The following is a 24,936-nucleotide window of genomic DNA, read 5'->3' on the forward strand; positions in this document are numbered from 1 at the left end:
CAACATTTCAAATTGTTTTTGGAAACTGTGGACATCGTGTCCTCCGGACCAAAGAGGAAAAGAACCATCCGGATTGTTATAGGTGCAAAGTTGAAAAGCCAGCATCTGTGATGGTATGGGGGTGTATTAGTGCCCAATACATGGGTAACTTACACATCTGTGAAGGTGCCATTAATGCTGAAAGGTACATACAGGTTTTGGAGCAACATATGTTGCCATCCAAGCAACGTTACCATGGACGCCCCTGCTTATTTCAGCAAGACAATGCCAAGCCACGTGTTACATCAACGTGGCTTCATAGTAAAAGAGTGCGGGTACTAGACTGGCCTGCCTGTAGTCCAGACCTGTCTCCCATTGAAAATGTGTGGCGCATTATGAAGCCTAAAATACCACAACGGAGACCCCCGGACTGTTGAACAACTTAAGCTGTACATCAAGCAAGAATGGGAAAGAATTCCACCTGAGAAGCTTAAAAAATGTGTCTCCTCAGTTCCCAAACGTTTACTGAGTGTTGTTAAAAGGAAAGGGCATGTAACACAGTGGTGAACATGCCCTTTCCCAACTACTTTGGCACGTGTTGCAGCCATGAAATTCTAAGTTAATTATTATTTGCAAAAAAAAAATAACGTTTATGAGTTTGAACATCAAATATCTTGTCTTTGTAGTGTGTTCAATTGAATACGGGTTGAAAAGGATTTTCAAATCATTGTATTCCGTTTATATTTACATCTTACACAATTACCCAACTCATATGGAAATGGGGTTTGTAGATTTTAGAGTAAAGTTTAGCTGCTGAAATTTTAGCATTTAATGTACAATGTTTTTTACAATGTATACTGTAAATGTAAATGGCGTACTGTTTTGCTGTAATATCTACAGTTGTTGTTTTTACGGTGTATTACTGTAAATGGAAAAACAATATTACACATTGTTTTGTCTCTGTAAAATTCGGTAAAACTGAGCTACCAGTTTATACTGAAAAATTATTTTTACATTGTACAATTTGATGGATAAGTTGCTTCAAAATAGAATACAATAGAATAGAATGCCTTTTATTGTCACTATACACATGTACAATGAGATTAAAAGCAACTCCAGTATCAGTGCGACAACAAAACATAGGAAGGAAAGAAAAAGAAAAATAGTGAAAAAGTAGGTAAGGTCCACAGTCCGGTCCTGAGAACGAATGTTCTGAATGAGTCATCATGAGTCAAGCAGATGTTTAAGTACTTATTTTGATGTTTGGAATGTGTGATTATATAATATTTGTTGCAAGATTAGATTAAGTTTAAAATATATGAAATTGCATACAGTACTTTTTTTTTTTCTGTCAAAATAGAAAGTTGACTACATTTAGAAACAAATAGACACATGGTGATTCCAGGCCTTTGCTGGCCACATAAAATTAGGTGGCGTGCCAGACATGAGTTTGTTTGAGTTTTGATTGATTGATTGAGACTTGTATTAGTAGATTGCACAGTACAGTACTTATTCCGTTCAATTGACCACTAAATGGTAACACCCAAAAAAGTGTTTCAACTTGTTTAAGTCGGGGTCCACGCTCTAGCACAGTGGTCCCCAACCTTTTTGTAACTGCGGACCGGTCAACGCTTGAAAATTTGTCCCACGGACCGGGGGACTACGCATGATTGTCATTAAAACATACAATCATGCGTGCTTACGGACTTATATCCCCGCAGACTGTATTGATCTATATTGATGTATAATGTAGGAACCAGAAATATTAGTAACAGAAAGAAACAACCCTTTTGTGCGAATGAGTGTGAATGAGTGAGGGAGGTTTTTTTTTTTTTAGGTTTTTTTTGGGGGGGTTGGTGCACTAATTGTAAGTGTATCTTGTGTTTTTTATGTTGATTTAATAAAATTAAAATAAAATATATTTTTTATTTTTTATTTCTTGTGCGGCTCGGTACCAATCGATCCACGGACCTGGTAGTTGGGGAGCACTGCTCTAGCATCCTTGTTCTTTCTGCTGCTCAAAGAAGAGTAGATGACCGGTTCAAGATGGCGGCCAGATTTCCTGCTGCCCCAGCACCCACTGCGGCGTCTATTCATGTATGACATCCGAAGCATTGCACGAGACACACCGGAAGTGTTTCACGTCGGACACTTCAGTCACGGACCAGTCCAAGGCCAACTAGTTAAATTCATCGCAGAAAAACAACAACAACAAGAATACTCTCTATTTCGAAGATGTATGCGTGCTTTCTGCATAGAAGACATGCTCTCAAGTGCGTGTCTTGGTCACGTTGGAGGTCGAGCTTGTCCGCAAACACCAAGCGTGTCACGGACGACTGTGGCGGGATAAAGTCGGTCCGGATCGGCTGCGCCTCCGGGTTCTGGGGAGACACGACCACTTCAGGTACACACTGCCACCCACGCTTAATTCTAAGGTAGCAACCATCGTTTATTTTATATGTATGCTGTATATTGTGCGCATGCGCAGTGCCTCAGCTGATCCACGGCGGGAGACTGGACTTCTTGGTGTTTGACTACCTGAGTGAGATCACAATGTCTCTGCTCACAGCTGCCAAGGCCAAGATGCCTGCAAGTTGAACATGTATGTATGTGCGTGCGTCCACATGTTCGCCAATCTTGCCTTCTCTCTTAGAATCTGGGTTACGCTCCAGACTTCGTCCAGGCAGCTATGGCCCCATTTATCCACGACATCCACAGGAAAGGTGAGTGGGCTGTTAGATCGGTGGCGTGCACTTGTTCCCATGACAACATTGGTTCCCCTAGGTGTCCGCGTGGTCAGCAACGCAGGCGGCGTCAACCCGCTCGCTTGCGCCGCAGCCATACAGGAAGTCATCAAGAAGGCTGGCCTGGACCTCAAGGTCGCCGTGGTGACCGGTGACGACCTCATGCCCCATGTGAGGACCCTCCTCTTAATTCCTCCTTTGTGCCCTGTTGACGTCTCCCGTCGTCTCTCCTCAGAGAAGCAGTTTCGGTGAAGTCAAATTGGTGGCCGACAGCAGCAAAAATGTGTTACCCCAAACGCTGCACAGTATGAACGCCTACCTCGGGTACGTGGACACTGACCGACATATTTTGGCTCGGGGCACGCTAACAAATGTGTGTCTGCAGGGCACTGCCTATTCGCCGCTGTCTGGATCTGGGTGCAGATGTGGTGGTGACGGGACGCTGCGTGGACAGCGCCCTTGCTCTTGGCCCGCTTATGCATTCTGTATGTCTTACATTTCCATTTCTTTTTTCATCTATTGATAGCTTCACTTTATACAGTACAACTATCAATACAGCTATCTATAAATTATCTAAATCTCTCTCTCAGTGTATATAGGGTAATGTAGATGATATCTTTATTATATATACATATATACAAACCCCGTTTCCATATGAGTTTGGAAATTGTGTTAGATGTAAATATAAACGGAATACAATGATTTGCAAATCCTTTTCAACCCATATTCAATTGAATGAAAGACAAAATATTTGATGTTCAAACTCATAAACTTAATTTTTTTCCCAAATAATAATGTACTTAGAATTTCATGGCTGCAACACGTGCCAAAGTAGTTGGGAAAGGGCATGTTCACCACTGTGTTGCATCACCTTTTCTTTTAACAACACTCAATAAACGATTGGGAACTGAGGAAACTAATTGTTGAAGCTTTGAAAGGGGAATTATTTCCCATTCTTGTTTTATGTAGAGCTTCAGTCGTTCAACAGTCCGGGGTCTCCGCTGTCGTATTTTACGTTTCATAATGCGCCACACATTTTCAATGGGAGACAGGTCTGGACTGCAGGCGGGCCAGGAAAGTACCCGCACTCTTTTTTTACGAAGCCATGCTGTTGTAACACGTGCTGAATGTTGCTTGGCATTGTCTTGCTGAAATAAGCAGGGGCGTCCATTAAAAAAACGGCGCTTAGATGGCAGCATATGTTGTTGTTCCAAACCTGTATGTACCTTTCAGCATTAATGGTGCTTTCACAGATGTGTAAGTTACCCATGCCTTGGGCACTAATACACCCCCATACCATCACAGATGCTGGCTTTTGAACTTTGCGCCGATAGCAGTTTGGATGGTTCGCTTCCAAATGTCGAATATTTCCAAAAACAATTTGAAATGTGGACTCGTCAGACCACAGAACACTTTTTCACTTTGCATGAGTCCATCTTAGATGATCTCGGGCCCAGAGAAGCCGGCGGCGTTTCTGGATGTTGTTGATAAATGGCTTTCGCTTTGCATAATAGAGCTTTAACTTGCACTTACAGATGTAGCGACAAACTGTATTTAGTGACAGTGGTTTTCTGAAGTGTTCCTGAGCCCATGTGGTGATATCCTTCAGAGATTGATGTTGGTTTTTGATACAGTGCCGTCTGAGGGATCAAAGGTCACGGTAATTCAATGTTGGTTTCTGGCCATGCCGCTTACGTGAAGTGATTTCTCCAGATTCTCTGAACCTTTTGATGATATTATGGACCGTAGATGTTGAAATCCCTAAATTTCTTGCAATTGCACTTTGAGAAACGTTGTTCTTAAACTGTTTGACTATTTGCTCACGCAGTTGTGGACAAAGGGGTGTACCTCGCCCCATCCTTTCTTGTGAAAGACTAAGCATTTTTTGGGAAGCTGTTTTTATATTCAATCATGGCACCCGCCTGTTCCCAATTAGCCTGTACACCTGTGGGATGTTACAAATAAGTGTTTGATGAGCATTCCTCAACTTTATCAGTATTTATTGCCACCTTTTCCAACTTATTTGTCACGTGTTGCTGGCATCAAATTCTAAAGTTAATGATCATTTGCAAAAAAAAAAATGTTTATCAGTTTGAACATCAAATATGTTGTCTTTGTAGCATATTCAACTGAATAAGGGTTGAAAATGATTTGCAAATCATTGTATTCCGTTTATTTTTACATCTAACACAATTTCCCAACTCATGTGGAAACGGGGTTTGTATATACAGGTAAAAGCCAGTAAATTAGAATATTTTGAAAAACTTGATTTATTTCAGTAATTGCATTCAAAAGGTGTAACTTGTACATTATATTTATTCATTGCACACAGACTGATGCATTCAAATGTTTATTTCATTTAATTTTGATGATTTGAAGTGGCAACAAATGAAAATCCAAAATTCCGTGTGTCACAAAATTAGAATATTACTTAAGGCTAATACAAAAAATGGATTTTTAGAAATGTTGGCCAACTGAAAAGTATGAAAATGAAAAATATGAGCATGTACAATACTCAATACTTGGTTGGAGCTCCTTTTGCCTCAATTACTGCGTTAATGCGGCGTGGCATGTAGGGCTGCAGCTAACGATTATTTTTCTATCGATTAATCTATAGATTATTTTTTTCGATTAATCGGTTAATCTATAGATTTTTTTTTCCGATTAATCTATAGATTATTTTTCCTTTTACCGATTATTTTTTTTATTTAAAATTAAGATGAAAAAAATAAATTTAGGCCAGTTTTTTCAAAAGGCATGGCTTTTATTTCCAAAAAAAAAAAGTATGGCCACTCAGTCAACATTGAAAACATGGCAAAACATTCTGTAACACTGTAAACATTTGTGCCAATCTAAATATTCTGGAGCACTGTAAACATTAAGTATTGCTTTTAAAATGTGCAAAATAAACATCCAGTCCAACACAGTACACTATAACCAATTCTACTCATTCCAGTGAGTGACTAACAGTTGTAATGAAGAAAGGTTAGCATGTCTACATGCTCTGGGGTGAGGCTGGTTCTTTTCTTGTTTACAATATTCCCAGCAGCTGAAAATAGGCGCTCAGAAGGGGTCGATGTGGCTGGAACTGAGAGGTAAGACCGAGCCAGCATTGCCAGAATTGGAAACTTTGCCTGATGTTCTTTCCACCATTTTAATGGGTTTTCATCCTTGGAAATGGGGGATTCTCCAAAATAAGACACTAACTCGTTTCTGACCATTTCAGCATCATTACTGTCATTGTTGTCTTCCTCTTTGTTGCTGAGTTCATCGGAATCTGAGCCAAGAAGTGTGTCTAGTAAAGATACAGGCCGCCTGTCAGCATCTGGTCTTTCCACTTGCATTGCTGTGCCCTGTTGAGCGTGTGTCTCCTTTTCCCTTCTTTTCTCCTCCAGAACTATTGCATGCAGCTTGTATTGAACTTTTAAACACTCATCTGCAGTCAGGAATTTCAGCTTCCTGAATCGTGGGTCAAGTGCAGCTGCTAATATGCACACATTTGGTCCATCATCTTTGAATGTGGTCTCGGCTTCCCACCTGGATGTTATCTCACGTGCAGCAGTGACCTGGAAACACTTGATTGATGCATTTTCAAAAGCAGTTTGTGTAGCCTTCCGAAGCCCTTTGACCAGCAGAGGGACAGCGGAAACTGTTACATAAGATTCTCCACTCAGGTACACAGTTGCACATTCAAAAGGTTTCAGAACTTGTTCAAGTTCTTCAAGCAAGCTCCACTGGTCAGCCTTAAGATCCAGAAAATGCTTCCCTCTTTGAGTGACCTCCGGATCTGACAGAGTTGCTGTTATTGGCCACCTCTGCTCAAGCAGGCGACTAATCATGTAAAAGGAACTGTTCCATCTCACAGACACATCTTGTATGAAGCTGTGGTCTGGAGAACCCATTTGTTTTTGCTTAACCTTTAGTTTTGTACTGGATAGCTCACTTTTTCTGAAGTGCTCGACCAAACTTCTTGCTGCTCCTAAAGCTCTGCTGATGTGGTTGTCCTTTAGAGCATGGTTAACTACAAGCTGTAGAGTATGGCCAACACATCTGAGGGATGAAACACCATGTCTTTCCTCAAGAACTCTTAAAGCTGCAACAACATTTGCAGCATTGTCATGTACAATGACTTGTACTAGTTTTATGTTTATTTCAAACTTATTGACAACATCCTCAATCCAAGAGGCAATGTTTTCTGCAGTGTGCTTTTCATTGAGGGGCATTGTTGTCAAGTTAATTGAGGTAAGCTCCCACTCATCATTAACAAAGTGAATGGTGACACCAAGGTAAGCTTCAGTGGCCATACTTGTCCATGCATCAGTTGTGAGTGTCAGTTTTCCTTTCACATTTTTCAGGATTGCTTTGACTTCTTTCATTTTCTTTGTGTATTTTTGCTCCATAAGCTTAGTGAAGTGGGTTCTTGATGGTAGTGTGTAGCCAGAGTGAAACCGTTTGATCATTTTTTTGAAACCCTTCCCCTTCTACCATATTTAATGGCCTCATGTCTATGACCATCATTTCCAGGACACCATCAGTCAGGTCAGCGGCCACTTGGGGTGTGCATTCAGTCCCATGCCTCTTTGGAAAAAAATCCTGGACACTGCTTTGTCGTTTGCTGCAACATAAGAGACAACAATTAATTTTAATTTTAAATATACCCAAATACAGCTTACTTTAATACAAAAGGTTAATTAAACTACACACATTATCTTGTTAAATTGGTTTAATAACACAACAATGATAGTATGATTAAAGTGAAGTTAATTGTTCGTTTGTACATAGTATATGTAACTGTTAATGTTGTAAAAGGTATTTGCACAACTTATTAACGTTAGCGTTAAAGATAGTATATGTAACTGTTAATGTTGTAAAAGGTATTTGCACAACTTATTAACGTTAGCGTTAAAGATAGTATATGTAACTGTTAATGTTGTAAAAGGTATTTGTACAACTTATTAACGTTAGCGTTAAAGAGGAGCGCGTCTTTGTAAACACTGAACAGGCACGCCAAACGCGCCTCTCAGAGCGAAACGGTGCTTTAGTTTATGAATTTACAACGCAGATACAAATGACACATTCATGTTTTTTTGTAATGATGACAACGTATACTCACGCGGATGATTGACTCGTTGATGGTGATGGGAAGAACGCTGTCAGATGTTTTCTTTTTAGATGCTCGTTCATAGCCGTTGTGCTGCTGTGATACGCCATTTCCGCTCGACACAGTGTGCATAAAACAACATTATTACGCCGTTTATTAAAATACTCCCACACTTTTGACGACTTTTGGCGTGTTTTTTTCCCCTCGCTCGCATCGTTTGCTCTGCGCTCCGCCATGACAGTGGTGTGACGTAAATATGCGACGCGCCGACGCACAAAAATGACGTCGACGTATTTACGTAACCGATGACGTCGACTACGTCGACGCGTCGTTTCAGCCTTAGTGGCATGGAGTCGATGAGTTTCTGGCACTGCGCAGGTGTTATGAGAGCCCAGGTTGCTCTGATAGTGGCCTTCAACTCTTCTGCGTTTTTGGGTCTGGCATTCTGCATCTTCCTTTTCACAATACCCCACAGATTTTCTATGGGGCTAAGGTCAGGGGAGTTGGCGGGCCAATTTAGAACAGAAATACCATGGTCCGTAAACCAGGCACGGGTAGATTTTGCGCTGTGTGCAGGCGCCAAGTCCTGTTGGAACTTGAAATCTCCATCTCCATAGAGCAGGTCAGCAGCAGGAAGCATGAAGTGCTCTAAAACTTGCTGGTAGACGGCTGCGTTGACCCTGGATCTCAGGAAACAGAGTCGACCGACACCAGCAGATGACATGGCACCCCAAACCATCACTGATGGTGGAAACTTTACACTAGACTTCAGGCAACGTGGATCCTGTGCCTCTCCTGTCTTCCTCCAGACTCTGGGACCTCGATTTCCAAAGGAAATGCAAAATTTGCTTTCGTCAGAAAACATGACTTTGGACCACTCAGCAGCAGTCCAGCTGGTGTCGGTCCACTCTGTTTCCTGAGATCCAGGGTCAACGCAGCCGTCTACCAGCAAGTTTTAGAGCACTTCATGCTTCCTGCTGCTGACCTGCTCCATGGAGATGGAGATTTCAAGTTCCAACAGGACTTGGCGCCTGCACACAGCGCAAAATCTACCCGTGCCTGGTTTACGGACCATGGTATTTCTGTTCTAAATTGGCCCGCCAACTCCCCTGACCTTAGCCCCATAGAAAATCTGTGGGGTATTGTGAAAAGGAAGATGCAGAATGCCAGACCCAAAAACGCAGAAGAGTTGAAGGCCACTATCAGAGCAACCTGGGCTCTCATAACACCTGAGCAGTGCCAGAAACTCATCGACTCCATGCCACGCCGCATTAACGCAGTAATTGAGGCAAAAGGAGCTCCAACCAAGTATTGAGTATTGTACATGCTCATATTTTTCATTTTCATACTTTTCAGTTGGCCAACATTTCTAAAAATCCCTTTTTTGTATTAGCCTTACACAATATTCTAATTTTGTGACACACGGAATTTTGGATTTTCATTTGTTGCCACTTCAAATCATCAAAATTAAATGAAATAAACATTTGAATGCATCAGTCTGTGTGCAATGAATAAATATAATGTACAAGTTACACCTTTTGAATGCAATTACTGAAATAAATCAAGTTTTTCAAAATATTCTAATTTACTGGTTTTACCTGTATATGTACATATATGTGTGTATGTATGTATGTATATATGTATGTACATATATGTGTATATATATATATATATATATATATATATATATATATATATGTGTGTGTGTGTATATATATATATATATATATATATATATATATATATATATGTGTGTGTATGTATGTATATGTGTATGTATGTATGTATGTATGTGTGGGAAAAAATCACAAGACTACTTCATCTCTACAGGCCTGTTTCATGAGGGGTTCCCTCAATCATCAGGAGATTTTAATAGAAGCATTCACATACCATGGTTTATATAGGGCACAGAGCGGGTAGGTACAGGCTGGCGTAGGGGTGTGGTGATTGGCTCATGTGTTACCTAGGAGGTGTTTCCGTCTGTGACGGCATGCTGATACAATTTCGTTGCGCTTGTTGAGGGATGACAGGTCTGGGCGGTATATAATAAACAGTTTCTCTTTTAAGCGTAGGTTGCATCTTTTATTACCACTGTTGTAAGGTGTGCTGATGCAAGAATTTGCCATGTTATTGAATATTCAACATTACTGTCTTTGAGGTCCCAAATGTGTTTGCTGAGTTCTGTAGTATTCCGCAGGCTTTGTATCATATAAATTGTATCAGTATGCCGTCACAGACGGCATATATATATATATATATATATATATATATATATATATAGAGCACATAGGTGGTTAGTGTTGGTGCCTCACAATATGAAGGTCCTGGGTTCGATACCCGGGCTCAGGCTCTTTTTGTGTGAAGTTTGCATGTTCTCCCTGTGACTGTGTGGGTTCCCTCCAGGTACTCCATATACAAATATATATATGTACATATATAAACATTTTTATATACATACTGTATATACATAGGCAGTACGGTGTAACAGGGGTTAGTGCATGTGCCTCACAATACGAAGGTCCTGGGTTCGGTTTCTGTGTGAGTTGTTCTCCCCGTGACTGCGTGGGTTCCCTCCGGGTACTCCGGCTTCCTCCCACGAAAGACATGCACCTGGGGATAGGTTGATTGGCAACACTAAATTGGCCCTTGTGTGAGAATGTTGTCTATCAGTGTTGGCCCTGCGATGAGGTGGCGACTTGTCCAGGGTGTACCCCGCTTTCTGACCAAATGTAGCTGGGATAGGCTCCAGCCACCCCCGTTACCCCGAGAGGGACAAGCGGTAGAAAATGGATGAATGGATGCATGGTATATGAAAATCTTTTTATACCTAAGGGCGGTATAGCTCGGTTGGTAGAGCGGCCGTGCCAGCAACTTGAGGGTTGCAGGTTCGATCCCCGCTTCCGCCACCCTAGTCACTGCCGTTGTGTCCTTGGGCAAGACACGTTACCCACCTGCTCCCAGTGCCACCCACACTGGTATAAATGTAACTTAGATATTGGGTTTCACTATGTAAAGCGCTTTGAGTCACTTGAGAAAAAGCGCTACATAAATGTAATTCAATTCACTTCACTTCACTACCTGTGTACATCTTGTGTTGCAGTTTGGATGGGGTAGGTGTGACTTGGACCTTCTGGCAGCTGGCAGGTAAGAACTTGTTGGCTCACTGACTAGTTGAGACGCTGACTCGTGGGTTGTGCTTTTAAGTCTGGCAGGTCACCTGATTGAGTGCGGCGCTCAGAGCACCGGAGGTATCTTCACAGACTGGCACCACGTCCCCGACTGGTAAAAACAAATAACCTCTGCCGACCTTCCCTCACCTTCACTGATCTCTGCTGATCTCTGGCAGGGACAACATTGGCTTCCCGGTGGTGGAGTGTTCCGCTGATGGCTCCTTCATTCTCTCCAAATCGCCCAAAACGGGCGGCTTGGTCTCTTTCGGCACGGCGGCCGAGCAGCTGGTTTATGAACTTGGCGATCCGCAGCGTTACATGCTGCCTGACGTCGTCTGCGACTTCAGCCATGTGCGCATCCAAGAAGTTTCTGGTAGGTGCACAAGCAAAAAGTGCCAATGATTCCCAGTCGTCATGTGCACGTGCGTTTGCAGGTGTCGAGGGCGGCGCCGTCAGAGTCAGCGGCGCCAAAGGCTTGGCTCCATCAGGTGATTACAAGGTGAGGAACATTTGGGGCCGGGTGGGGGAGGGGTTGTTTGGGGCTGCACTAGTCCAAACCATTCCTGCTGCATGTGCAGGTGTGCGCCACCTACATGGATGGCTTCCGTGCCACTGCTGTGTGCCCGCTCGCTGGTCCGAGAGCATCAGAAAAAGCCCGCAGGACCGGCGACAGCATTATCAAAAGGTGAGCATGTATAAAAAAAAAAAAGACAGAATGTATCACTAGAATGTGTGTGCACGTGCAGGACACGGCGCATGTTTAAGCATTTGGGTATGGACGACTTCACATCCATCAACATCCAAGTCCTGGGAGCGGAGGACACGTACGGCGCCAATGCTTGCAACAAAGTGAGACATTGACTTTTCACGCAATACTGCTAACAACTACGACTGTCTTAAAATAGTCAGAAGATTTGACGGATAGTAACCCCCTTACCCTCTTATAAATTGGGGGGTGGCGAGTTGAGTACCTGCTGAGGCCCCCCATCGTCTGCTTGGAGGGGAGAATGATTGCTTTCATCATTTCTTCTTTAAATATTAGCTAAATATGCTCGTGTCCAGACAAATAGTTTTTAACGAGTGAGGCAGGTGGGATCTTAGCAAGTCTAAAACCCAATCATTTCAATTTAAGATCTTAAAATGTCTGAAATACAACCTTGACAGGTCTTAAAATGCTACAAACACCTGCACAACTGTACAAGGATTGACTTAGGTGATTGTCAACTTGTCATGCTAAAGTAATGACTATCCATCCATCCATCCATTTACTACCGCTTGTCCCTTTCGGGGTTGCGTGGGGTGCTGGAGCCTAACTCAGCTGCATTCGGGCGGTAGGCGGGGTACACCCCGGACAAGTCGCCACCTCATCACAGGGCCAACACAGATAGACAGACAACATTCACACTCACATTCACACACTAGGGCCAATTTAGTGTTGCCAATCAACCTATCCCCAGGTGCATGTCTTTGGAGGTGGGAGGAAGCCGGAGTACCCGGAGGGAACCCACGCAGTCACGGGGAGAACATGCAAACTCCACACAGAAAGATCCCGAGCCCAGGATCGAACTAGTCTTTGTTTATTAGAATTGTATTTGCAAACAATTGTTTTTTCCACAACTTTGTGCGGACAGTAGTACTGTAGATGTCTTACTATTTTTGCTCAATTCTGACAGCTGTTAACACTGTAAAAGTTAACCATTTAGCTTTTGCAGATGTGGTATTTTTCACAGACAATTGTACTTTCTTCCACCCTGGCCGACATGCCACGGTGTTATGTTGCTACATAAAAACACACAATATGAAGCACACTGCACCTTTTGCAAGAAAACACATTTTTAGCAAATATGAAAAATGGCTGTTGCAATAATTTTCCACTTAGTTTACAATAGAAAGGCTTCTGATGTTTTTAGTTTGTTTAACAATTTTGTTTTCCAACAGTAAATGAACAAATTAACAGGAGTTACAATCAACGTTCCCTCTAAGGTGCGCACCTGCGCAATTGCGCACCGCTCACGCGTCCTCTGCGCACAGCAAATCTATGCCGAGCAAAAAATCAAATCCCACTCTAAACAAAATAAACAAATCGTTTGTTTGTATGATTTTGCAATGCAACTGTGAGTAACAGGTGACGAAAGGCGGCCACAACAGATAAAAACAATGTTTGTCAACACTTAAATTATTGTAACGTCTGTGGAGACACTTTAAGGAGGACAGGAATTCCATCGGTCCCTTTTATTTAGCGAAATTGTTTGTCGGCCATAACCACACCAAAACAATGTGTAAAATACTTTTATCTAGCAAAACTAGTCGTTGTCTACCGTACAAACCAAGCCAAAAGCAACTCTTTGTCATCTGTTATATCAACAGCAGCCGCTTGCTGTCTCTCTCACCTGCACCAACACATACACTATGGCAATTAGCCATTGGTGCGTTTATGGCCACACAAAAAGTTGGACAACTCCAACACTACACGTAAAGTGTACATTTCAGGTCGTTTTACTATGACTCTTCAATCAGTGTGCTTATTCTACTGTCATTTGTTAAGAATGTTATTTTTTGGATATTAATCATGAAATGATGTTACAGGACTACATAATTGCTAATAAAAATATTTATTTTACGGACAGAAAGTTAATAAACATCTCATGCAACATGTGAATGTTTTAAGGGGAACTATATGTGATCTCTGAAAGGGGTACACCAGCAGGACCCCCACCCAGGCATAAAATACTATAGTGCATAGCTGATTAAAAAAAAAACAATATCTAAGTGGGCCAAATCACATATATTAGAAAATAATCTCTTGAAATTGACTACTGTCACTTGATTATAATAATAAGACAGTTAAATTGTTATGTCGGGTTTGAGACGAATGTGCTGCTGGTAAGACCACAGTGTGCACGTCTGTATTCCACTGAATGCTCAGAGTGTTTGTGCGTTTGCTCACACACATGAAAAAATAGAGGGAACATTGGTTACAATTAATTCTAGGCCTCTGATTTTCCTTCAAGTCTTTGTACTTTTATGTCCGTATGGATGCGAAATGGCCATAAATTGTATTCATCATGGTCTTAAACAATGTTCCCTCTAAGGTGCGCGCCTGTGCAATTGCGCATTGCTCAAGCCTCCTCTGCGCACGGCAAATATATGCCACGCACAAAATCAAATAAAAAAATAAGCGCATGACAATTTTCGACACACGGACACGACAGAGAAAACAGTTTTCGTCATCATTGTTCAAATATTGTAACGTCTGTCGAGACGCTTTGAGGACATGAATTCCATTGATTACTTTAGAGCAAAACTCTTTATTGTCGGCCATAAACACATCACCAAAACATTAGTAAAAAAATTATATCTAGCAAAACTGGTCATTTTCTGCAGTACAAACCAGACCAAAAGCAACTTTGTCATATCAACAGCAGCCGCTCGCTCTTTCTCACTTGAACCAACACATGCACATATAGCACTTAGCCAGTGATGCGTTTACAGCCACACAAAAAGTCGGACAACTCCAACTCCACACATAAAGTGTCATTCCAGGTCGTTACACTATGATTTACCAATCAAATGTGTGCTTATTCTCGTGTCATTTATTAGGAATCTTAATTTATAAATATTAATCATGAAATGCTGTTAGTATATTAAATAAATACTAATAAAAATATATTTTTTACAAACAGGAAGTTGCAGGAATGTACACATGATCCCCTGCTTACATCTCATTGTTTTAATGGGAACTAAATGCAATGTCTGAAAGGGGTACAAATTATTTCCAAAGCAGGACCTCCACCCAGACAAACAATACAAGTACACAGTTCATGAAAAACAATATTTTTTGTTATTGTCATTGTAAGTGGGCCTAAACACTTATATTAGAAAACAACCTCATGGAAATGACTGCTGTCATTTGATTATAATAATAAGAGAATGTTTTCTATCTGTGTTGGCCCTGCGATGATGTGGGGACTTGTCCAGGGTGTACCCCGTCTTCCGCCCGAATGCAGCTGAGATAGGCTTCAGCACCCCCCGCGACCCCGAAAGGGACAAGTGGTAGAAAATGGATGGATGGAGATTTAACTTGTTATTTAGTTAGGTTTGGGACAGGTGTGCTGCTGGTGTAGCCACAGTGTGCACGTCTGATGTTGCTCACATAGGCTCCACTGAATGCTCAGGGAGTTTTTGCGTTTGCTCACACACATGAAAAATTAGAGAGAACATTGGTCTTAAAGTCTTTAAAAGTCTTGAAATTGTTTTCTGCTTCCCGTGTCTGAAAACAACTGACCGTGTTTTGGCCTCCCACATCTCTTACTCCAAAAAATCTATTTGTCTGCACACAAGAATCTTTATTGAAAGTATTGGGTGGATATTCGACACGCCGCTGTCAGACATGGAGCTCGCCGTTACACCGCACGCCTCTAGCCCCCCGAATTCCGTTATCAGTACTCGTGGAACTATCCGGTAATTGGACGTGCCGCCTTGCTCCAGGGCAGGAGCTCTCCTCTGGCAAAGCTAATGATCCTTCAGCATGTTCACATACGGAATCTCTGTTACGACTTTGACTTCCTCTATTAAGTCAAGCTTGATGTCTTCTCGGTGCTGCGCCAGAGCCGAGGACCTCACTAAACACTCCAATCTCTACTATGTTTATTTGTTTATCGGTGTTTTAGAATTTTTCCTCGGTGGAAAAAGTGGCAAATGAGATTTCTGCTTTGCTCACTTTAATTAAAGACTATTCTCTTTATTAGTTTCTTTGGAAGATTCACCTTATATTAAAGTTAAAGTACCAAAGATTGTCTCACACACACTAGGTGTGGCGAAATTAATCTTTGCATTTGACCCATCACCCTTGATCACCCCTTGGGAGGTGAGTGGAGCAGTGGGCAGTCAATCATTTTTGGTGATTTAACCCCCAATTCCAACCCTTGATGCTGATTGCCAATGTGACACTACCAACATATCTGTTTATTTCTCTCTTTAAAAATAAGGAAAAAAAACAACTGCGTAGATTCGACTGATCGGCAACTAGCGGCAAAATCTAACCAATCACATTTGAATATGAAAATCCTTAGTCGAAGACAGCCCTACTAACAATGCTAACTGTGCAGGACGCCAGGGAGGCGGTCTTGTGGATGGCGGTCCACCACAAAAACAAGAAGGCGCTGGAAGTATTCTCGAGAGAGGTCGCTCCCGCTGGGACCGGCATGGGTACGACACACACACACACCTGTTTTTTCATCTCCATTTTATTATGAGGGACGGCGTGGCGCGGTTGGGAGCGTGGCCGTGCCAGCAACCTGAGGGTTCCTGGTTAAATCCCCACCTTCTACCGACCTCGTCACGTCCGTTGTGTCCTTGAGCAAGACACTTCACCCTTGCTCCTGATGGGTCGTGGTTAGGGCCTTGCATGGCAGCTCCCGCCGTCAGTGTGTGAATGTGTGTGTGAATGGGTGAATGTGAAAATAGTGTCAAAGTGCTTTGAGTACCTTGAAGGTAGCAAAGAGCTATACAAGTGTAACCCATTTACTATTTATTATAGGAGTGAACCAGCTCCCCCAAAGAAGGTCAAATTGATTTTATTTTAATAATTTATTAATTTAAATCATTTGCAAAGGTGTATATATAAATTCATTTTACTAAACAACTAAAATACTCCTATTCCCTGTTGTATCCTTATCTTGTTTACATGCATGCCATTTCTGTCTTCATGGTTTACAATTTGTCATCTCTCCTGTTGACTTTTGTCTTTACTATAGGGCCTACTTGCCAACCCTCTCGGTTTTTCCGGGAGACTCCCGAAATACAGCGCCTCTTCCGAAAACTTCCCGGGACAAATTTTCTCCCGAAAATCTCCCGAAATTCAGGCGGAGCTGGAGGCCACGCCCCCTCCAGCTCCATGCGAACCTGAGTGACGTGTCGACAGCCTGTTTTCACGTCCGCTTTCCCACAATATAAACAGCGTGCCTGCCCAATCACGTTATAACTGTAGAATGATCGAGGGCGAGTTCTTGGTTTCTTATGTGGGTTTATTGTTAGGCAGTTTCATTAAAGTCCTCCCAGCGCGGCAACAACACACAACAACAGCAGTCACGTTTTCGTGTACCGTAAAGCAGTTCGTCTGCCGTAAACAGCAATGTTGTGGCACTCTGAAACAGGACAATACTGCCATCTACTGTACATGCATATGTGACAATAACATCTGCGCACACAAGGAGACGAAGCAGAATGCATCATCAGAGAGGGTGTTCAGCATGGTTAGAAAAATAGTGACAGAATAGAACAAGGATGGACAATTCAACCCTTAACTCAACAGTGAGTAGATGAGTGTTATGTGTGTGTATATGTGTAAATAAATGAACACTAAATTCAAGTATTTCTCTTATTTATATATATATATATGTATGTATGTATATATATATATATATATATATATATATATATATATATATATATATATATATAATAAAATAAATATATATATATATATAGTTAGAATTCACTGAAAGTCAAGTATTTCTTATATATATATATATATATATATATATGTATGACATACTTGACTTGGTGAATTGTAGCTGTAAATATACTCCTCCCCTCTTAACCACGCCCCCGCCCCAACCACGCCCCCCTCCCACCACCTCCCGAAATCAGAGGTCTCAAGATTGGCAAGTATGCTATAGGGGTGTAACGGTACGTGTTTTGTATTGAACCGTTTCGGTACGGGGGCTTCATTTCGGTACGGGGGTGTACCGAACGAGTTTCTAAGCTAAAGTCTTAACAAGCTGCTTTGCTTCTTCTGCCTCTGTCTCAGCACCCAGCATTGTCCCACCCACACAACCATCTGATTGATACACACAAAGCGGTAACAGCCAATCAGCAGTGCATATTCAGAGCGCATGTTATGGCGTCACATTAGTGCCAAAAATCCGAGCGCATAAAAACTGTTATCGCGCTGATTCTCCACTTCGTGCGCGTGCGCGGCACCCTTTTGCGTGCGCGTGGTGCCTTTTTGCGCGCGCGCGGTGCCTTTCTGCGCGCGCGCGACGCCTTTCTGCACGCTCTCTGTGTACTCCTGGCATCTCTCCTCGCGCTGTCATGTTTCTTTTTGGCACTTTGGGGGCGGGTATGCTTAGACGGCCCCTTCTTTCTGATTGGTCAGGCGAAAAATGCTGAAAAATGCTCAGAGCCAATCAGAAGTATAGCAGGGCGGGTCATCGTCAATATGTATCAAGATTTACGGAGGAAGAAGTGGATAAAAAAAATGTTGCGCGCTGAGGAAGGTTATTTCATACCACATAAACACAATACAGGGTAATACAAAATGTGACCCAAATAAATAATAAGACAACAAACACCATAATCACATCTTTCAGCCAGAACTGGTCCACCAGCAATAACATACATTTTAAAATGTTAAAAATAGCTTTTAATAATGTATTCTGAAACAGTTTAAAATAATCAGAGAACTGACTAACACAGACCCTACACAACTATGTTGCACAATTAAGTCTTTTTTTTTTTTTTAAGCGAAAGAGGTCATTTCAACAGGTACAGCATCCTATGTCATATCTACATGTAATAAGATTTGTAACAAGGCAAACCGTTTGTAAATTGGTCAAAAATCGAGCAAGTTATGGTAATTTAATTAGTACATGTACCATTGACATCAATGTAATGATTGAGGCTAGATGTCCGAGGTAAGATGGCTACAACGTTGCTACACTGGAGAATGATTGGTCATATGAAAAATGCTCACAGCCAATCAGAAAGGAGGGGCCGTCTAAGCATACCCGCCCCCAAAGTGCCAAAAAGAAACATGACAGCGCGAGGAGAGATGCCAGGAGTACACAGAGAGCGCACAGAAAGGCGTCGCGCGCGCGCAGAAAGGCACCGTGCGCGCGCAAAAAGGCACCACGCGCGCGCAAAAGGGTGTCGCGCACGTAGTGGAGAATCAGCGCGCGATAACAGTTTTTATGCGCTCGGATTTTTGGCACTAATGTGACGCCATAGCATGTAGTCACCGCTTCAGCGTCGAGCAGATAGGTGTTTAGCAGGTGATTATAAGGCAGCATACTCTCCCCAAATTATAATAAACACCTCCCAGTCAACTACTAGTAACATCACTATGAGCCCGTTGACGTTCTAGAAACTTAAACTGCAGCTCAGCTCGCTCACAGTCCTGGCTTGAGGTGAAGGCTAATTAGCTTTTAGCGTAACGTTAGCTCATTTTGCTGTGTGTGTGTGTGTGTGTGTGTGTGTGTGTGTGTGTGTGTGTGTGTGTGTGTGTGTGTGTGTGTGTGTGTGTGTGTGTGTGTGTGTGTGTGTGTGTGTGTGTGTGTGTGTGTGTGTGTGTGTGTGTGTGTGTGTGTGTGTGTGTGTGTGTGTGTGTGTGTGTGTGTGTGTGTGGTCTCTCCTATTGTACTATTTTTTTCAGCTAGTTACATTAATCATTAGTACTGGAGCAGCCTAGTTTTGAATGGCAGGGTCCCTGCTATCACATGTTGATAAAAATATAACATTTACATAATAATTCAACTACAGGCTTCCCAAATGCTGTAATAAATTAAGCATGAAAGGTTGACTTGAAACTTTAATGTTGCACTTTTTATATGAAGAAGAAAAGTTTTGTCATTCTATTTAATCTGAGCAACAACTTGAGGCAGTTTAATGTTGATTAACGTGGGCAGAATTATTATAGTGTTCCCAATGATAAAAGGATAAAGCCATTGTTTACAAATTTGGTAAATAAATAACCAAAAAATGTATCTTTTGTTGTTTTCTTACTGTACCGAAAATGAACCGAACCGTGACCTCTGAACCGAGGTACGTAACGAACCGAAATTTTTGTGTACCGTTGCACCCCTACTTTACTATAATGCTTTCTATAATGAAAGTTTGTGCTATGTGGAGGAGCAATACAGTCTGCTATAAGCTTTGTGCGTGCATGTAAGCTTGTGTATCCATTTGTCAGCAGCAACACTGTATACTGTGTAAAGGGCCTCTGCTAAAAGCCTGTAATTGATAAGGTGCCTAAACCATAATTTATGGGTTATAGAATTGATGCCCAAATACAATTTATAATTTTCTGTTTTTGCACTGGACTTTAAAAACAAAATCTATAAAATGGTTCGAGATGGTGGGGTGTCATGTGACTCATGTCCTAACTTGCAGCTCCTGGACTGTGCGGCATCGTAGGCGGGCGTCCCCGAGTGTGAGTGTGACCCACACGGCGGCGCCTCCGTCTTGTCTGCATTTTAGCCTCGCGTGACCTTGTCATTTGCTCTCGGTCAAGGTCACCTGTGCTGAAGCCGCTCTTCTTCTTCCACCCTAAATGTCAAGTCAAGGTGAGACAGCCTGACCCCTGACCTGTCTGTCAACACCATAAGTTCTAAATATTCCCTCCAGGTGGACATTCACATGGATGGACAACTGATGGAGTCCCTCTTGGAGACGGGGCCCGAGGCCGGCGAGCTTGAAGCCCCTCCCACCTGGACGGAGGACACACCTGATACAGGTTTGCTTGCTGTGTCATTTTTCTTTTTGAACCTGAATATTCGTTTTGTGATTTGCAGAGCTGCCTGCTGGCTCTCACTGCTACAGACTAGAAGAACTGGCCTACGCCAGAAGCGGAGACAAAGGAGACTCCGCCAACATCGGTGAGCAACTGGCCACTCGCTAATTAACTTATCAATCAATCAATCAATGTTTATTTATATAGCCCTAAATCACAAGTGTCATCAAACATCCTGTGCTATCTGTTCCTGTGCAGGAGTCATCGCTCGCCACGGCCTCATCTTCCCCTACCTGAAGAAACACCTGACGTCTTCTGTGGTGGAGGAGTACCTGGCCCATGTCTTCCCGCCGGGCCTCAGCGGCGCCGTCACACGGTGAACATGCTTACATAGCACTATGTGGTTGGTGTTCAAGACACGCCCCCCGCTGTCATTAGGGAGAGAAAACCATCATGACTAAGTGCGTTATGACTCAGACAAAGCTTTCTGGCAGCCTAAGTAGTCCAAAATATCTTTACTGCCGCACACAACCTCTGAGCGCCGCCAAAATCCTGTGCTAGGTATCGAGCCACATGTTATCTAGTCGCTTAATAAAAGGACTGTTTAACACAGGGGTCAATTGCGACTCCTTTAAGTTAATTAAAGTTAAAGTACCAATGATTGTCACACACACATTAGGTGTGGCGAAATTATTCTCTGCATTTGACCCATCCCCCTTGATCACCCCCTGGGAGGTGAGGGAAGCAGTGAGCAGCAGCAGTGGCTGCGCCCAGGAATCATTTTTGGTGATTTAACCCCCAATTCCAACCCTTGATGCTGAGTTCCAAGCATGCCTTCATCCTGGCTCCCTTTGGGGCAATGACTATTTAGGACAAGCGGTAGGAAATAGATGGATGGATAGCTTATTTTAATGTAACTTATTTTGGAGAGTTTGCTAATCTTTTAAAGGGGAACATTATCACAATTTCAGAAGGGTTAAAACCATTAAAAATCAGTTCCCAGTGGCTTATTTTATTTTTCGAAGTTTTTTTCAAAATGTTACCCATCACGCAATATCCCTAAAAGAAAGCTTCAAAGTGCCTGATTTTAACCATCGTTATATACACCCGTCCATTTTCCTGTGACGTCACATAGTGATGCCAACACAAACAAACATGGCGCATAGAACAGCAAAGTATAGCGACATTAGTGCCATCTTTATATTAACATATAAAGATGTTGTGTAATTCATCAATAAAAAGAGAATACAATGACTTGCAAATCCTTTTCAACTTATATTCAATTGAATAGACTGCAAAGACAAGATATTTAATGTTCCAACTGAGAAACGTATGTATTTTTTTTTTGCAAATAATCATTAACTTAGAATTTAACGGCAGCAACACGTTGCAAAAAAGTTGGCACAGGGGCATTTTTACCACTGTGTTACAAGGCCTTTCCTTTTAACAACACTCAGTAAATGTTTGGGAACTGAGGAGACCAATTTTTGAAGCTTTTCAGGTGGAATTATTTGCCATTCTTGCTTGATGTACAGCAGTTCAACAGTCCGGGGGTCTCCGTTGTGGTATTTTAGGCTTCATAATGCGCCACATATTTTCAATGGGAAACAGTTCTGGACTACAGGCAGGCCAGTCTAGTACCCGCACTCTTTTACTACGAAGCCACGCTGTTGTAACACGTGGCTTGGCGTTGTCTTGCTGAAATAAGCAGGGGCGTCCATGATAACGTTGCTTGGATGGCAACATATGTTGCTCCAAAACCTGTATGTACCTTTCAGCATTAATGGTGCTTTCACAGATGTGTAAGTTACCCATGTCTTGGGCACTAATACACCCCCATACCATCACAGATGCTGGCTTTTCAACTTTGCGCCTATAACAATCTGGATGGTTCTTTTCCTCTTTGTTCCGGAGGACACGACGTCCACCGTATCCAAAAACAATTTGAAATGTGGCAGACCACAGAACACTTTTACACTTTGCATCAAATTCCAAATGAGCTAATATTTGCAAAAAATAACAATGTTTTCCAGTTTGAACGTTAAGTATCTTGTCTTTGCAGTCTATTCAATTGAATATAGGTTGAGAAGGATTAGCAAATCATTGTATTCTGTTTTTATTTACGATTTACACAACGTGCCAACTTCACTGGTTTTGGGTCTTGTATTTAGTTAGCTTATTTTAATGTAACAGTTGTTATTTTGGAGGGTTTGGTGATCTTCTAATATATAATTAAAATGTATTTTAATAGCTTGCGTCATCTTTTGCTGCCAAGCAATTGTATTGTTTTTAGCGGTCAACACCTGGTAAGTTAGCAAAGGACAGGTCACAAAAAGAAACATTTCTAATGAAAACAACATTTATTACTTCATGGCTTGATTAATTTGCTTTTACTGTTGAGGGTGTTGGTTCACCTGTGTGCTTAATATGTGGAGAGCAAAAAGCAAACGGCGAAAACAAAAATCAGACATTTTTAGAACATAAACACAGCATTAGTGGAAAACTACCCAGCTGGAGATGACCCAAAAAGGGCAATTTCGGAACTGCTGCGGAAATCAGATCAGAGCAAAAATATTTTTAAGAGGTGGATGACGTTTACAAATTTAAGTACGTCAGCTAGTTTTGGAGCAGCTCAGGAGCACGGGAAAATGTGAGTCGTTTTTTGTCTAGTGTTTGATTTCATAAATGCTATAGAACAGGGGTGTCAAACGTACGGCCCGCGAACAGGTTTTATCCGGCGCGCGGGATGAGTTTTACGTATAAAAATTAGCCGAAATTTTTGAATGAAAGAAACTGCTGTTCTAAATGTGTCCACTAGATGTCGCAACAGCAATTCTTTGTATCTTCATAGATTATACTACGTATGTAAAAAAATAAAAATAAACCACATGATGTTAGTGCACCAGTCAAGGAAAATGAGCAAACTACATAAATAACATCCTGTAATTTGATTTTGATATTATTTTTTTTATCTTGATAGATTGAAAATGAACACTAATGAGTTGACTGATGAACATTATCATATAATTTATTCAGAAAGTGTAAATAACGACAAATAAAGATAGAATACTATTAAACGCAACATGTGAGTGTAAAAAAACCCAACATTATGACCTACTCAGTGGCCTAGTGATTAGTGTGTCCGCCCTGAGATCGGTAGGTTGTGAGTTCAAACCTCGGCCGAGTCATACCAAAGACTATAAAAATGGGAGCCATTATCTCCCTGCTTGGCACTCAGCATCAAGGGTTGGAATTGGTGGTTAAATCACCAAAAATGATTCCCGGGCGCGGCCACTGCTGCTGCCCATTGCTCCCCTCACCTCCCAGGGGGTGATCAAGGGTGATGGGTCAAATGCAGAGAATAATTTCGCCACACCTAGTGTGTGTGTGACAATCATTGGTACTTTAACTTTTAACTTTAATTTGTACATTTTCAGAATGTGCTTGTTCTATTTTTAAACAAAGAAAACAATCTGAAGTTGTCTTTATTTTTAATTATCGTGCCATGATTTTACCAGTCCGGCCCACTTGGGAGTAGATTTTTCTCCGTGTGGCCCCCGATCTAAAATTAGTTTGACACCCCTGCTATAGAATAAGTGTAATTAAACTATAAGGGGTGTTATTATAATTTTAGGGACAGAACAGAGTTTGCGGCTCTAGGTGGGTTTTATTTGTTGGGAAATGGGCTCAAACGGCTTGTTGTATGCTCAAGGTTGCCCATAACACAATATAGTGTGTGTGTGTGTGTGTGTGTGTGTGTGTGTGTGTGTGTGTGTGTCATAGATACACTCTGCCAGGCATCAACGCTCTCAACTTTGTCCTCAAGAATTCTCTTGGTGGGGGAGGAGTGGCATCCCTGCGCAGTGATCCCCAGGTAAAGTGCACGCACACACACACACATACATACATACATACATACACACACAAGGTGATTGTCAGTCAAAGCCTGATGTGTGCACCTCCTGCAGGGAAAAGCCTTTGCTCAGATGTTGCTGGACTTAAAACTAAGTGGACTTCCTGACTTCAAGTCCCTGCTCTGCTGACAACACACACGGCTCTAATTGACTAGTTTTTTTTAAAAATAAGGTGAAAAGCTTACAAGGAAGACCCACAACCCCCATAATGTGACTTAATTGAAAGAAGGGTATCACCATGGCAAACACCACTATGTTGGTCTGCAGTGTGTGAGAAGGCAGAAAGTTATCAAACGTGTCCTGATTTATTGGGAGGAAGTAGATGTCATTTTATGAGCGTTTTACATCTCTGATGATGGTGTATCAACTTGATATGAAGTCACTTTATTGTGAAAGGGCAAGGCTGCTAGCATAGCATGTTTGCATCCACACACCTGGCCAGCATTAGTGCCTTAGTGTACTACTTATGTGTTCAAATGTTGTTGAAATTTTACAGAAATAAACAAAGTGCTCTTTA

General features: G+C 42.0%; 1 protein-coding gene across 1 annotated transcript; it reads left to right on the forward strand.

Annotated features, from left to right (window-relative positions):
* Positions 1-2,118: 2,118 nt before the first annotated feature.
* On the forward strand, positions 2,119-24,936 carry lratb.1 (lecithin retinol acyltransferase b, tandem duplicate 1). The gene is made up of 20 exons (XM_061959074.1): positions 2,119-2,383; positions 2,468-2,568; positions 2,633-2,702; positions 2,764-2,894; positions 2,959-3,047; positions 3,109-3,208; positions 10,925-10,968; positions 11,029-11,106; positions 11,171-11,367; positions 11,429-11,493; positions 11,573-11,679; positions 11,741-11,843; positions 16,103-16,202; positions 20,166-20,205; positions 20,287-20,338; positions 20,400-20,508; positions 20,567-20,650; positions 20,764-20,881; positions 24,289-24,379; positions 24,474-24,936. Exons 1-20 carry the CDS (start codon positions 2,215-2,217, stop codon positions 24,546-24,548), a joined length of 1,923 nt encoding a protein of 640 aa, XP_061815058.1. The 5' UTR covers positions 2,119-2,214; the 3' UTR covers positions 24,549-24,936.

Source organism: Nerophis lumbriciformis, linkage group LG05 (assembly GCF_033978685.3).
Source record: "Nerophis lumbriciformis linkage group LG05, RoL_Nlum_v2.1, whole genome shotgun sequence".
Classification (NCBI taxonomy): domain Eukaryota; kingdom Metazoa; phylum Chordata; class Actinopteri; order Syngnathiformes; family Syngnathidae; genus Nerophis; species Nerophis lumbriciformis.